At 39.7% G+C, this 13,514-nt stretch overlaps 1 protein-coding gene across 1 annotated transcript in view; it reads left to right on the top strand.

The window, feature by feature from the left end:
* The window catches only part of LOC147454148 (uncharacterized), a 77,864-nt gene extending 68,435 nt beyond the window's left edge, over positions 1 to 9,429 (top strand). The window contains exons 15-16 of the mRNA XM_086516176.1: positions 6,840 to 6,966; positions 9,000 to 9,429. Coding sequence (XP_086372302.1) covers positions 6,840 to 6,966; positions 9,000 to 9,257 — 385 coding nt within the window. The 3' untranslated portion in view covers positions 9,258 to 9,429. The remainder of the gene's footprint in view (positions 1 to 6,839; positions 6,967 to 8,999) is intronic.
* Positions 9,430 to 13,514: the final 4,085 nt, after the last annotated feature.

Raw genomic sequence — 13,514 nt, 5'->3', positions numbered from 1 at the left:
GTCTAACGCTGAGCAAAATGGGGTCATATTGTGGGGCTTCATCCCATGTCACCAAGGGAGTGCCTTTTGTGGTGAGTGCAGGGAATCATCTTAATGCTGCGGTCTTTTGTCAGGATTGAAGTACGTAGTTCACTGTTGAAGGCCATTATTGGCAGCAAACCCATACTCTTCTCCCCTCCTGAGAAATTTTCTGAGTTGCCTTATGAAAGTGGCAGCTCCGCTCCCCTTAGGTGCATAAGGCGTAGGATGATAGTGGCAAGTTGGGTCGGTGTTGAAAAACTAGGAGGTAATTGATTGTCCATAACGTATTGCAACACAATAATCGGGGGTTAAAGCTCTGCATAGTCACGACATCACGTGCAAACTTATGTCTAGACGTTCATAACTCTTGAGGGTGGCATTGCATTGATCCCAATTAGCCTACAATGGCATAGATTGTTTAATCAATCCATGGCTTGGCTTCTTTTAAATTCAAGCTACTTAAATGGCTGCTCCAAATGCTTGCCCATTGAGGGCTTTACCTGGTCCCTACTTTGTTTGTGCTTCCCTAGGATCCAGGTGTTGCCTCTTAATATCCTCCTTTGGTTGGAATTTTGTTCATGTGAATGACTTGATGCCGTCGTTGAGGAAAGGTCTTCAATCTCCATATCATCGTTGTCTTCCAAGCCTCTTGTTGTCTTTCAATGTTGAGATCTCTCGGCATCGTTACTAATGTTAAATTTAGCTTAAGTTGCAGGCTTAGCTAATGACGCTGTATGACTGGGAAGTGAGTTAGATGTCTATCTGTAAGGTTCCGTAGGATCTCATTTGGCTTATTTCATTTCATGTTTGCAAGATGGATCCTATTAGAGCACTAACAAGTAGATATTAGGTGAAGCCCTCAACGAACAAGAGTTTGAAGCAGCCGTTCAAGGAGCTTGAACTTGAAAGCAGCCAGGCCATGGACTCCTGAAACCAGTCTATACCAATGCAGACTAGCTTGGGTCAATGCATTGGTACCCTTACAAATATGAATGTCTACATGAACAATGGCACCTTTAGTCTCGAGAGAGTAGAGTTTTAATGCCCAATTGTCGCATTACAATACAATGTGGACAGTAAGTGACGTCTTAGTCTTCCAACACCGACAACCAATTGTAGAAACTTGGAATGTAGTTTCTTGGCATTGTCTGTCTGAACATCCAAGGTAGGGTATGGGCTGGCAGTATGAGATGCCTGTCCTTGAGTGTGGCAATAGGCCGGAGTAGGCTCTAGGCTTGGCATTGAGCCCATGAGGCTCTATGGCTGGGAGATGCGTCAGATGTCTATCCGGTAAGTCCTTGTAGGCACGTGTTTGGTTTGTGCCTTATCATGTTTGCTGTTAGCCAATCTTCCGCTATAGCAACAATCACTCGAAGAGCTCAGAGGTTTCTAACTTTACTCCATGGGAAGAGCTGCGTTCAATAAAGTCAAGCCGCCAAGGTGCAAAAGACAATTTTTGAGACACTCTTTGGGTGCTGATCAAGCCAGTATAGTTAATTGAACGTACCTAAGCATTGCCACAACATTGATGTGGAATCAATGTAAAGAAATTGTTTTGACTCCAAAATTTCATTAGGATCGACTCGGATAGAATATTTAAGTCCAACGAAAGGGGCAGCTCATGCTGAAACGTCAAATTGATGAAGTCTATTTGACTTACAAGGCACCAATAGTGCAGTTTCAAACTGCTAATAAAGAAGAACGGGATGATGCAATGGTAGGACACTGCACAGCAGTGCAAGTAGCATTGAACATCATTGGCAGATGGGTCAGGAAGCGAGCTTAGTACTCGAGGCTGCCCAATTATTATTTTATCTACCATTAGATGGGGTATTCAGTGAAGGGTGCCCCACCCTCAGCCACAACATTAGCAGCCTCAGCTGCAGACGGCAGCTGCAGCAAGTCCTCAACCCTCAGCCACGGCGACGCAGATGAGCAAGGCTGGCAAGAGGTCCGAGGCCGGCAGGGCCATCAGGGACCTTCCTGTGGGCCTCGAGGAGGTCAACAGCTAGCGCAGTAGTCGGTTCTCACAGGGATTCGCTTTGACCCTCTTAGTCGGCACGATCAAACTTCACACAAGCATGCTGTCCAGCCCACAAAGACACCCTCAACTGTAAAGAAGCAGCTTTTACACCCCCCCCCCCCCCCGGTCCCTGTTTTGCCCCACCTTCATCCCTACCCCTCCTACAGCTCTTACAAGTCCTCCTCCCCCCCTCCACCAACTACCACCACCAGCCTCCCTCCATCTATTAAGTTTCCTCCGTTTTTGAGCTCCACCCTCAACCTCTGATCCCCCCCCCCCCCAGCCTCTCACTTCCTCTCCTCCTCACTCAGTTGTTGATCCGCTGCCGCAGGCACCCGTTTCCTCTTAGCCAATTGGGATTGGGTTGCCTCTTGTAGCACCTCACTCACTTGTTTTTTTTTGGGTGTGTATGCGCGCGCGTTGTTGTATTAAGATACTACTTATACGCAAAAGAACATATTTTTCAAAACACAACTAGCTTTAGACATTAGTAAGCTGGTTTAAACAAAAATGATTCTGCATTCGATTCATTTTTGTACAACATGATCAGAATGAAATACATCAGGACTAAACCATTTTACGAGGATGAAATACGTCTTCATTTTCAAGGTCGGACTGTAATAAATCTAAAGCTTTTTAAGCAAAGATAGAATTCTCACTTGCATCCATATAGACAAGACAACAGGTTACGTGTGGTAGGTGTCAAGGAACCTATCAGATGTTATCCATGTCTATTGTCCTAAAAGTGTAGAAGTAATTCAAGTACAAGTGTATAAAGGGCATTTAGTAGCCATTCCTCATTTAAAATAACCAAATGGTACTTAAGATTTTCTTTTTTATTTTAAATGTATGACTTTGTTTTGTTTTGCATCCTTTTTAACCAACCTGTCTATAATGAAAATCCAATGTGTTCCATGTCCAAACTATTCCAAATTTTCTTTAGCCAAGAACAGCTAAGGACTGGCCATCCTAAGAAGATTGCACTTCATCATAGCTTCCAAGCATTTTACATCCAAATTACATCCATTCCTAGTGTATTAATAACCAACCGACCCCATTAAGTAAAGTCTTAGTAGTTCAAATGTTATCCAAGATTCCCCATTAGTGATACTCCGAGTCTTCACAAGTACTGAGTCCAAATTAGCCTTGATAAGAGGGCTTCTCTTATGCCATAAAAAATCTAAGACTAGTACCAAGTGGTGTAATCCATCAAGCAAGGTAGTCAAGAATAAACCAACCCTGTAAACACCTAAGGGGATGCTTGTATCATAACCTTCCTAGCTTTGAGGCAAGGAAAAAGTGAGAGCAAGGCATCTTTTAAAAAGAAAAATCCAAGCTATATGTCTTTTCCTCATTCAAGAATTTCTCAGTAAATCCGGTGATCACATAACATCATAACACAGTCACTAGGTGATTAGTGAGCCAACAACCAATTCCAAAACCAGTTTCTAAGGTAGCCCTATTAGCATGCTAAGATCCAATTACAGGAGCTTAGACAGAAGTATATCAAGTTAGAAATGGTCAGAAGTGATTACGGCCAAGCAAAGCAATTAAAAAATAAATAAATTAGGAAAGAATCTAAATCAGCCTTTCAAATGAGCCAATCATTATAACACTGATGGTCCCTCAGGAATTACTCTTTATAGCCAGAGAGAGAAGATAACAAAGCAAAAAATTTCTATCAAGGTAATGATCAGAACTAGTGAGTGAAGTTAATGTGAAACAACCCATCATTTATAGAGCAAACCGGCTTAGATAGGCAGCATTTTCATCAAAATTTTACTACAGAAATCAGCATGGTTAGGCCAATAAGGCAAAATCACCCAGCCAGTCATGGTTATAGATCATCATGGTTAGGCTAAAAGGGCAAAATTACCCAACCAGTCAGGTTAGTATGCAACCAGTTCAGTAAGGAAACCTGAGAATCGTTATAATTATTGTCACAAACGGGAGCGCACATGAACAATCAACAAGCTGAAAAATAAATAATCTTTCAACTAAACAAAGTTGAGGAAGAAGTTCGACATAGTATTTGGGACCAAAAGATGGGCTTCCCCCCTCCCCCCCCCCCCCCCCCCCCCCCTTTCACCCCCCTTAAAGAGAATCTTTATTAGGGAGAATCTTTTTACAAGCACAAGAACCGGAGAAAAAACCCCTCCGTTCTATTCTTCGACTCGATGGTCGTTCCTTCCAGTGAGGGAAATCCGAGAGACGAGCTCTAAATCATTTTTCCGTCTGTACTTGGAGTCGAGGCTCTGCAGACAATTTTCGAATCCGGTTCCCAAAATTCCCAAGCGTAGGCCGAGGCCTTCACGCTTCTCCTTCGTGATGAAGTACCTGCAAACACACACAAACACGGGACAACAATTCGTATGGCGAATCCACAATTGATACTTGACGCTCTTTGTATGGAAAAGCGACTTCCGTGCTTCGTAATCCCGCGATCACTTGCGTCTCCTTCCCAACTAGCGCTGGCAGAATCTATCCCAGAGAAGAGGGGGCGAGTGTTGCTTTTATAGGTTCCGAGGACTGGCAGGAATAGCCGGTCCGAACCCGGCCAAATATAGCAAAGAGAGAGAGAGAGAGAGAGAGTGAGGGTTGGCATCAGATTTTAGAGAGAGGAGAGAGAAATTCAGTGTTGGCTTTTTGCTGCCCGTACAGAGATCGCTGGTCTTCTTTTTTTCTATTTATAATAAGCTTTTGCTTTATTTTTAACGGGCTGCCCACTTATCAAGTAGTCACTTTTTTAAAAATGTGAACTTGGACAAAACTCAATAAAACTCAGTGAGTTGAAAATTGATGCTACGCAATCACATTCGAGGCGTCTACGGGAGCAGTTCTCAGGCACAGATGCAATGCAAACACAGATTCCTCGCGGGAAAGCGTTTGCTTTTCCCAGAAAACACGTTAAAATATTTCTCTTTTTAGGAAAAGCTTCTCAGAACCCATCTTTATTGTTGTGCTTGCGTCTTTACGCGTATTCCTCTTTCTAGTTCAGGTTTCCTTATTCCCTTTCCGATGCTCCTATCACCCATCACGTGATGCATTTGGAATATGCGTTTCTCAGTCTTTCCTACCGAACTAATGCTACAACCCCTCGAGATGCTTAATGTCACCCATCGTATGACACATCAAAGTTGTTTGTTCCTGATGGCTTTATAATAATTCCAGTAGACCTACAGTTCCTAACCTTACGGTTCAAGTGCACACATTTGAATATCCTAATTTCATTAAAAAGAAATTATTCAGAAAATTAAGAAAATAGTCCATTTAGCAACAATCATAGTGTTCCAATTCATGAGCAAAACCTCATAACAAGTAAAGCACACCATTAGTCAAAACCAATGATCAGATCATTTCAAAGCTTGCTAGAGCAACAAAAGTAACCAGTTGAAAGAGCAATAACCAGTAAGTGGTAGTCTAGCATATGTGTAATGAATGCCCCAACACAGCCAAACAACTTTCAATTTAAGCCTAAGTAATTCCAGAGTAGTAAAACAGCATAATTTGGACGCCTATGAACTAGTGCCATCAAGAAAAACATCAGAAGGTACATAACCACAAGTTTTTGAGTACATAGCAGATTAGAATCAGTCTGTGAGGAGAAAAGTGAATGCCCAAAGTTCCTTAATAACATAGCACTTCCTTATTATCAAGAAATGCAAATTTGGAGGATGAGATTAGCCAGGTTTAAACCAGGGACATATCAAATCATTGCCACAATGTACAAGTGTATCAAGAAAAGTAAAAAACAATCAGCAGATCAGCAAACCAGCCAGTTAAGGTAGCCTGCCAGTCACATATCATGAGTTAGAGGATTTAGGATAGGTTTCAAATGATTGAAAATAATAGATCAAGAACAATTGCCAACCATGCTCAAGCACAACAAACATCATCTGTGAGTAATAATCAGCCCAGCTAGAGTCAAAGTGCTAGAATCCAAAAATGGTAAAATATGTCAGATTTGAACCAATAGAAGCGAGTTTATAAAGCCAGAGTTCAGAGATTCAGAGAGCTGCCCTTATCCAAGATAACACAAAAAAAGGCCATCTACATCAAGTGTGTTTAAAAAAATATATCCATACATATAAGTAGAGACCGTGCCAAAAAAGCACGGAATCTAATGTATATAACCGATCATGATGCAACATGCCAATCACAGCCAAATCATCCAAGATGAGCATTACCAAATGCAGACCATTTTAGATCAGATACTCCATCAATGCCCGAGTAAAAAACAATGCCAAAAAGTCTGTAAAAATTAGGGTGCGAGAATATTCCAAAAGCACCAAAAAAACTCAGTAAACCATCAGCAGAAGCAACTATGCCAGAGTTAGGAACTAAGAAACAAATATTTCTCAAGCCTGAATAAGGATTTAGAAAGCAACCTGTGAAGAATAGGCATCCTCGACAAAATCTATGTTGAATATAGAGTGGTAAAGTCAAATGTCTTCAAACTTCGTCAGTACAGAATCACCATATTTGAAAACACATATATTCTTTCTCCCTCTCTCTTTCTATTTATTTCCTGTACAGATATTGTCAATGATGGTAGTCTCTCCCTTTTCCTTTGTACTGTGTACCCTCTTGACAGGGGAGATATATCCCGCTATGCCCAAAAACAAAAGCTAGATTTAAGTTTAAAAGGAAAGCCCTTGACTCTACTTCTTTCATTCAAAAAGTAAATCCTTGAAGAGACTTGTAACGCAGACTGTGATTTGATTTCAGAGAGAAAAACAGAATCAACAAGTTTGTTTCTTCTTGTTTTCCTGAAAACTTGAAATTTTATATGTAGAGTTAAAGAGGATGGTTCTTTGGTTTCCTCAACATGGCAAGTGCAATTCCAACTGGAAAGTGTGGTTCAAACTGGATTGTACAAATTGCGGCTAGCGTTTGCTTCAGCTAACTTTGCTGTCATCCAGGTATCTCCTTTCCAACTACTTGATCCTTTGAATGATATTGAGGGATCAAGTTCTGTATCTGCAATGTTTTTATCGGTGATCATAATACAACACATGCACTGGAAAAATATTGATGACATCTCCAAGGTACTAGTTAACTGGGCCTCAATATGTAGATCAACCAAGGGAAGCTGACATGTTTTTTTAGAAAAATATTTTGCTTCTATTTTCCTCTGTTCTGTTGTGCCTATGTTTCAATGCCATAAGATGTGTTTCTTGCCAGAAAGGGATGCAAAAAAAGGGAAAGTACACAGATCATCAATGAGTGGTAGGCATGGGATATAGAAGCCACCAAGGTGATGAATTCCAACAAGGATCCAAATTCCTCATCTTTCCTCAAAAGATTGGACATATGAACAGAGTTACAATAAATGCTGTTCTCTTTGCTACTTGCACTTGAAATGGAGTGACTAAAGTAGTCCCATTCTTCCCTCAAAGTATCGATAGTGGTCCTCCATACCTCCACCGATGCTCTATTCGATTTATTCTTCTATTGAAAAATCAGTGCAGACAAAGCACACAACAATATGGCCAATTGACTAAATAGGTCTGAGTCCTACGCTCCACCCAACGGACCCATGATATTTGGTCAAATGCAATGCATGATAGAGCTGATGGTTGTATGGACTAGTGGATGACTACCATGAGTCTATCATGTGCATTTTTCTTTAAGAGATTTTTTTCTTTTCTTGGAGAAAGAGTAATATGGTTCTCAATCCCAGACTTGACAAGTGCAATGCTACCAGCATCCTCACCCATTGTACGTAAACCGCAATGTCTATAGCATCACAGTGGAATCCTAGGGAGTAGTTTTTCTGGGACGCATTGGCGAGGCCAACAGCTCATACATTCCTTGCAGCATATATAAATTTCACCTGGGCGGGCCACTTAGTGTGGATATTGCTGACTTACACCAGCAACCCTAATTATTGGCATCATCAGGAGCTGAACTCGGACTTTTGACAAGTGTTCAGTCTTTTGCATCCAGGAAGTGAGCTTAAAATAAAGGAACCAATTATGAGACATGCTTCAGTCGGGAAACGTATCCTTCCCCAATTTAGAGACAAGCATTTGGAATACTAAGTGTCTCTAATATGGCTCCTCTATCCTATTCACACCCTCTAAGGCCATGTGAAAGACCCAAGGCAGCTTGGACAGGGATGCAGTAGAGATGTGAGGCCCGTCTCAAGAGTCAAGACTACGTGAGATGGACTTTTTTTTCATGATGAGCAGGGGATCTCCGTGCTGGCAGTATTAGAGGTCCTTCACATGGACCAAGTAGCGGCACTTTTAGAGGGTCCTTCAAATAGGGGAACGCTCCCCCATGCACCTCCACCACCCCTTTACAAACGATGTACATCGACATTGTAGAGTGTCTTTGAACTATCCTCAAGATTTTTAGAAGACCCTCTAAGTGAGGTGTGGCCTGCTAGAGCAAGTGAACTACACCTTTTCACTTCCTTTTCGTCTCTATTCAATATTGAGAATTTAGCCCACCCACCATCTTGCTAGAGGCTAACCTATGGGGCTTATCTACGTTAAGAGGAGGGCCTTCGATTTTAGAAAAGCCCATATGTGGAGGCCTTCCCAGATAGATGAGAGGTGCTACTTGGATGTGTTAAAGAGCGAGGATGTATTTTCTTTGTTGTGCTGTATGCTCTCAGATAATGAAGGGAGAGCTGTAGCCTACTTAGAGTTTTCTTTCGACTTATAGAGCTTCTCATAAATTGTTATTCTTGTAAAAAAAATCACAAATATAGTTGCTTTGCACCTTGTTAGTCAGATATGTTTTCTTACCAATCAAGTTGGATCATGCACACATGGAGTAGCTACATCACTTTAGGTTGCATTGAGTGAGAGTTCATCAAGCATTCACTGAACTAGACAATAGCAACTCTCTTTCAACAGGGGAGAGTACATGGCCTCAAGGGTACCCGCCTTGGTCTCTCTTGGATACTGACAGATTTTGTTCCTGCACTGTCCATGTTCTCCAGGTCAGGTTCAATGACCCAGACATCTCTACGCCACATTTTGATACAAAGCGATTTGGAACGGACAATGCCATTGCCAGGCATGGAAAACATGGGCTGTATCGTGCATTCGATGTCGATGTATTGCCACAATGGTTGCAAGAGGGAAAGAATGCTATGTATCTCACACTAAAGAATCCTCAAAATCTGTTTGTTGGTGCCATGTATGATTATTTGCGACTAGAAGAACCGGCCTCCCAGCAAGATCACCATCTGATTTGAACTGATTTGCCCTTAGTGTTTAAAAAGTACAGTAGCTATGATTCATGCTTTGGATTATTAAAGACAGACTGAATTTTCAGCTTCTATTGAATATAGTTGTTTATTGCAATTGACAAAATTGATTGGGAATTTTAAGATTTTGGGTTTTTAATCTACATATTAGTTCTCATAAGTTTGCCAGCATTGCAGATTATATGTGGTTCTTACTTCAGGGGATGCATGTCCAAACATTTTAGTGCATAACGTGTGTTCAAAAGCAGGGGTATTTTAATTTTATTAATTTATTTTATTTTAAGTTATTTTACTTACAGCAAGGGTTTTTCAATTGAAATTTAGAAAAAACCCGTAAGTCCAGCAAGAAAAAAGGGGTCGTTTTATTGCCTTGCTATGTGTAAGTATAGGGGTTTGTATTTGAGAGCACATGATTTAGATGGTTTCTTATAAGTGCACCCCCCGAGGTTCTTACCCAAACAATTCTAATGCCTTCCTGGAGGCATTATTTGGATATGTGATTGCTCTATTGTGCTGTTAGGTGTGCTAGCGAGTGATGTCGGAGGATACCCTTTTGTGTTAATCTAAACCATAATAGGGATGCTATCATAAGACTTTATAATTTCCCTAGAGAGGGCAAGTAAGCTTGGTTCCATGAGAGGTTGAGGTATTTGATAACGCATGAGTTAAGCGTATAGCTTTGAGCGTTCATTTTCTTCAGCCTTACCACCAAGAATCTCCTTTAGTATTTGAAGTTGAATAGAAAAAAACCTAATCTCCATCTAAATTATGACCAAGAAAGAAGTGTGGACTAAATTTTTTACATGCAACTTTGGAATTGAGGCAATGGAAATTGATTATGTGGATGTGTTTGTAGTAAAGATTGACGATATACATTCGAGTGAGCTACTCTGATTTATTTTTCCTGTGATTCCTTTTGGATTGTTATCAAAGGGTTGAGGATATCGAAAACTCCATAGCTTTGTAATCATGAACAGCAAAAAAGGCAAAAGCATTAATAATTCATCTTTCAAGACAGCAAAGCAATGAATTGCATCCTGAGAGCAACTGAGGTTGGAAGTATTGATGGATCATGGGTTCAACGGAAGTTTTAAAACTAAAGAAAAGAAGGTTAGAAAAGTGGAGAGATGGGTAGACAAAAGCAAATAGAGATAATGGACACTAATGTAACATTAGACTCTAGGGAGAGGAAAGCAACCATAAAATTGTCATACATTAATTTCAGGCGCTTATTATCGATAGTGATGTGTGGTTTGCATCTCTAGTGGTGGTTTGAGATATTTATATAGGTCTACTTTGTGAGTCAAATTATTTAAAACATTGTTAGCTTTTGGCATTTGGCATGTTCAAACATGGCTTAGAGAACAAGGAGAAAGGTGCACACATTTTTTAATCCAATTTTTTGGTTTGTAAATGGATCTCTTGATTAGAGAGCTTCATGACTTTTTTTTCAATTTTTTGTTTTGAAGAGATTTATTTTAGTTTGTAATGGTGTTTTTAATTTCATTTTTAACTTTTTCTGTGCCAACACCTTGTTAAACAAGGTGGAGAATCATGGTGGCCTACTAGGGAAGTGCAATGCAAAAGTAGACAAGGGTTGGGTTTGTAGAAGTTATATTTAATGTTTTTATTTACAACAAGTATTTTGAAAGATTGTAAAGAGGTTCTATGATAAAGAGAAGGTTAAGTTTGTTTCAGTGGTAATCATGGAGAAGTTACTTAGTAACTAAATTTAGCCCAACTTGAAATAGTAGTTTGTTGCCTTTTGAGATAAATTTTATAATAAACTATGTGGAGAAATCAATGTGATTATTTAAACATAGGTTGGGATGATTTCGAAGTATGATCAAATGACATTGATCACAGGATTGTAGAAAAAATTCTAAGGAACGATGGGCTTAAGATGGCACTAATTAATGGAATTTTCCTTCTTGCAACATTTTGTGTTACTTGTGACATGTATATATGAGTTTCCCTTTTGCGTTGTTACTTCACAATTTAATCAATATTGGAAAGGTCTAAACATACCCCCTAATGATGATACATATTGGACTAAAGTAACAACGGGAATGTTAACATTTGCATATTATAACAAAAAATTGAGCATAAATTCTTGAGTTCCTTCAATTCAAGGACAATTTACAACTAAAGAAGTACATTTTAAATCACAAAGTTTAAAAGGAAGTCATTAAGTCCTTAAATAAATGAAGGGAAGTTAAGTGTGCCTTAAATGAAAAGACTAAGTTACAATGATGGAAAGATCAATTTACAATATAAAAGGAAGGTATAATATTAACAAATCTCTCTTTTCAACCAAAGAGGAATTGTATCTATCATCGGCAAGCTATGCATCCCTACTATGCCCTTTTGCAGGCCATAAACAGACGCATGAATGAATAGCAATATGGATTCCATAAAAACTTTGTGACAATAAAATTGAGTGCATCCTATGAGCTAATGATGCACTCCGACCAAAAGGGACACTTTAATCTGTAGAATTTCCATTTTATGTAGTTCACTACATATTGTTTAGACATAATCATGTCTCTCTCGAGAGGATGCTTTGTAGAGATACAGAGAGGTCACAACAAGGGACCCCACACACCGATAAGCATAGGTTACTTTTTTACACCTTGTGAGGAGAAAGAAGAGAGCAGTTCTAGCATCGCTTGAGTGTGAGCTATAGACCTTATTCTTTAGTTAGAATTTCACAGAGGTGTAGAGACTACACTAGGAGTAGTGAACACTTACACCTATTACTTTTGTGGACATGCGGTGATATAGTACGATTAATCTATTTACAATATCAACTCAACCTCCCCTACATTCCCGAAGGTGCCAATGTATCTCGAGCGAGACATAGATGCTCAATGACTAGATCATTGTGCTCATGTGATCTCCATGTGTGATTTCTAGCATAGGCATCATGCATCTTACTCAGAGTGACTAAAGTAAAAGCGAGGCAGCCATTACGAGGTCGTACATTAACAAGCATTATTCTTTTTGAGCATGAGGTCAATCGTAGGGCAGAAAGAGAGAGAGGGTGTCTATGCACAAATACATGATGGATTCATGAGATGATTCTTTATGCTTGATCGTGTATTCATAGCTTGAGCTACCATTGAGGAGGTCTATGTCATGGATGTCACATCTATTTTTCCTTTGCAAAAATTTGCAAAGCCTTTGATATAGAACATAGAGTGAAAGTGATGTAAAGGTTACATGGTATTCCCGTAATGAGATGTGTATCTTAGCACTTTAAATGACTTTGACAGGTAGAGTACATACACTAGATGGTATATTAGAGATGGTTCACTCCATTAAATATTCCCAATGAGATAACATGTGGTATCTGAGCACTTTACAAGACTTTTGATAGGTAGAATGCATATACTAGAGGGTATAATAGAGATGGTTCATGCCATTATTGGAGTGAAGCAAGGATTGATGTATATTGATGAAGAATCACTCTATATTGATAAAGATTGAGGCACATGTGCACAACTATTAGGCATGTGGATATACTTGTTGTTGCTTTATGAGTATGATATCGTTCATATTGCTCGCTCACCAAAGGGGCCATAGAGATAGTTGGATGCATCATGGAGCTATGCATATAATAGAGACTTGTTTATGAGACTTGGCAAGACCAAGGTGAGGATATATGTCACTGCATCACAGTGGGTGAGTTCATCAACGCTAGGATTCATACATGGTTCGGAAGGGACAAGTCCCACATGTATTTGGAAGTAGTTTTTTCAAGATTCTCTTTCTCTACAAGAGGCAACGCCTTCGAGATTGACACTCATTGGTACAATTTCAAGAGCTTCACACTATGCTATGACTTGTGATACATAAGTGACATTGACATTATTGTCTCAATTGCAAATTACACCATTGCAACCTACTTGAGTGGTTGTATGATAGATAAATAGATAGTGAGAGATTGATAGTCACTATGATCTTTAAGATGATTCGTACTATGGCCGTAGTGCCACATGAGGTTGCTAGAGAGGAATCAAAAGCTACATCAGTTATAATCGAGGAAATTACTAGATCAATATCTTTCATACATGGTTTATGGAGCTTACACATCAATTCTATGCTAGACTGACTGAGGAATTTAGGTATTCGGAAACATAGATGTCAACTTGGTTTTAGTTGCATGGATGGACAAATTGCAGTCTTTGCTATTACTCCTTTGATTCTCCATTTCTTGCATTCACATGCTCACAATTCGATAAG

The sequence above is a fragment of the Adiantum capillus-veneris genome, chromosome 7 (assembly GCF_014529385.1).
Source record: "Adiantum capillus-veneris isolate H3 chromosome 7, ASM1452938v2, whole genome shotgun sequence".
NCBI classification, from domain to species: domain Eukaryota; kingdom Viridiplantae; phylum Streptophyta; class Polypodiopsida; order Polypodiales; family Pteridaceae; genus Adiantum; species Adiantum capillus-veneris.
The sequence above is the reverse complement of the archived record's forward strand: the minus strand, read 5'-3'. Positions and strand labels throughout refer to the sequence as shown.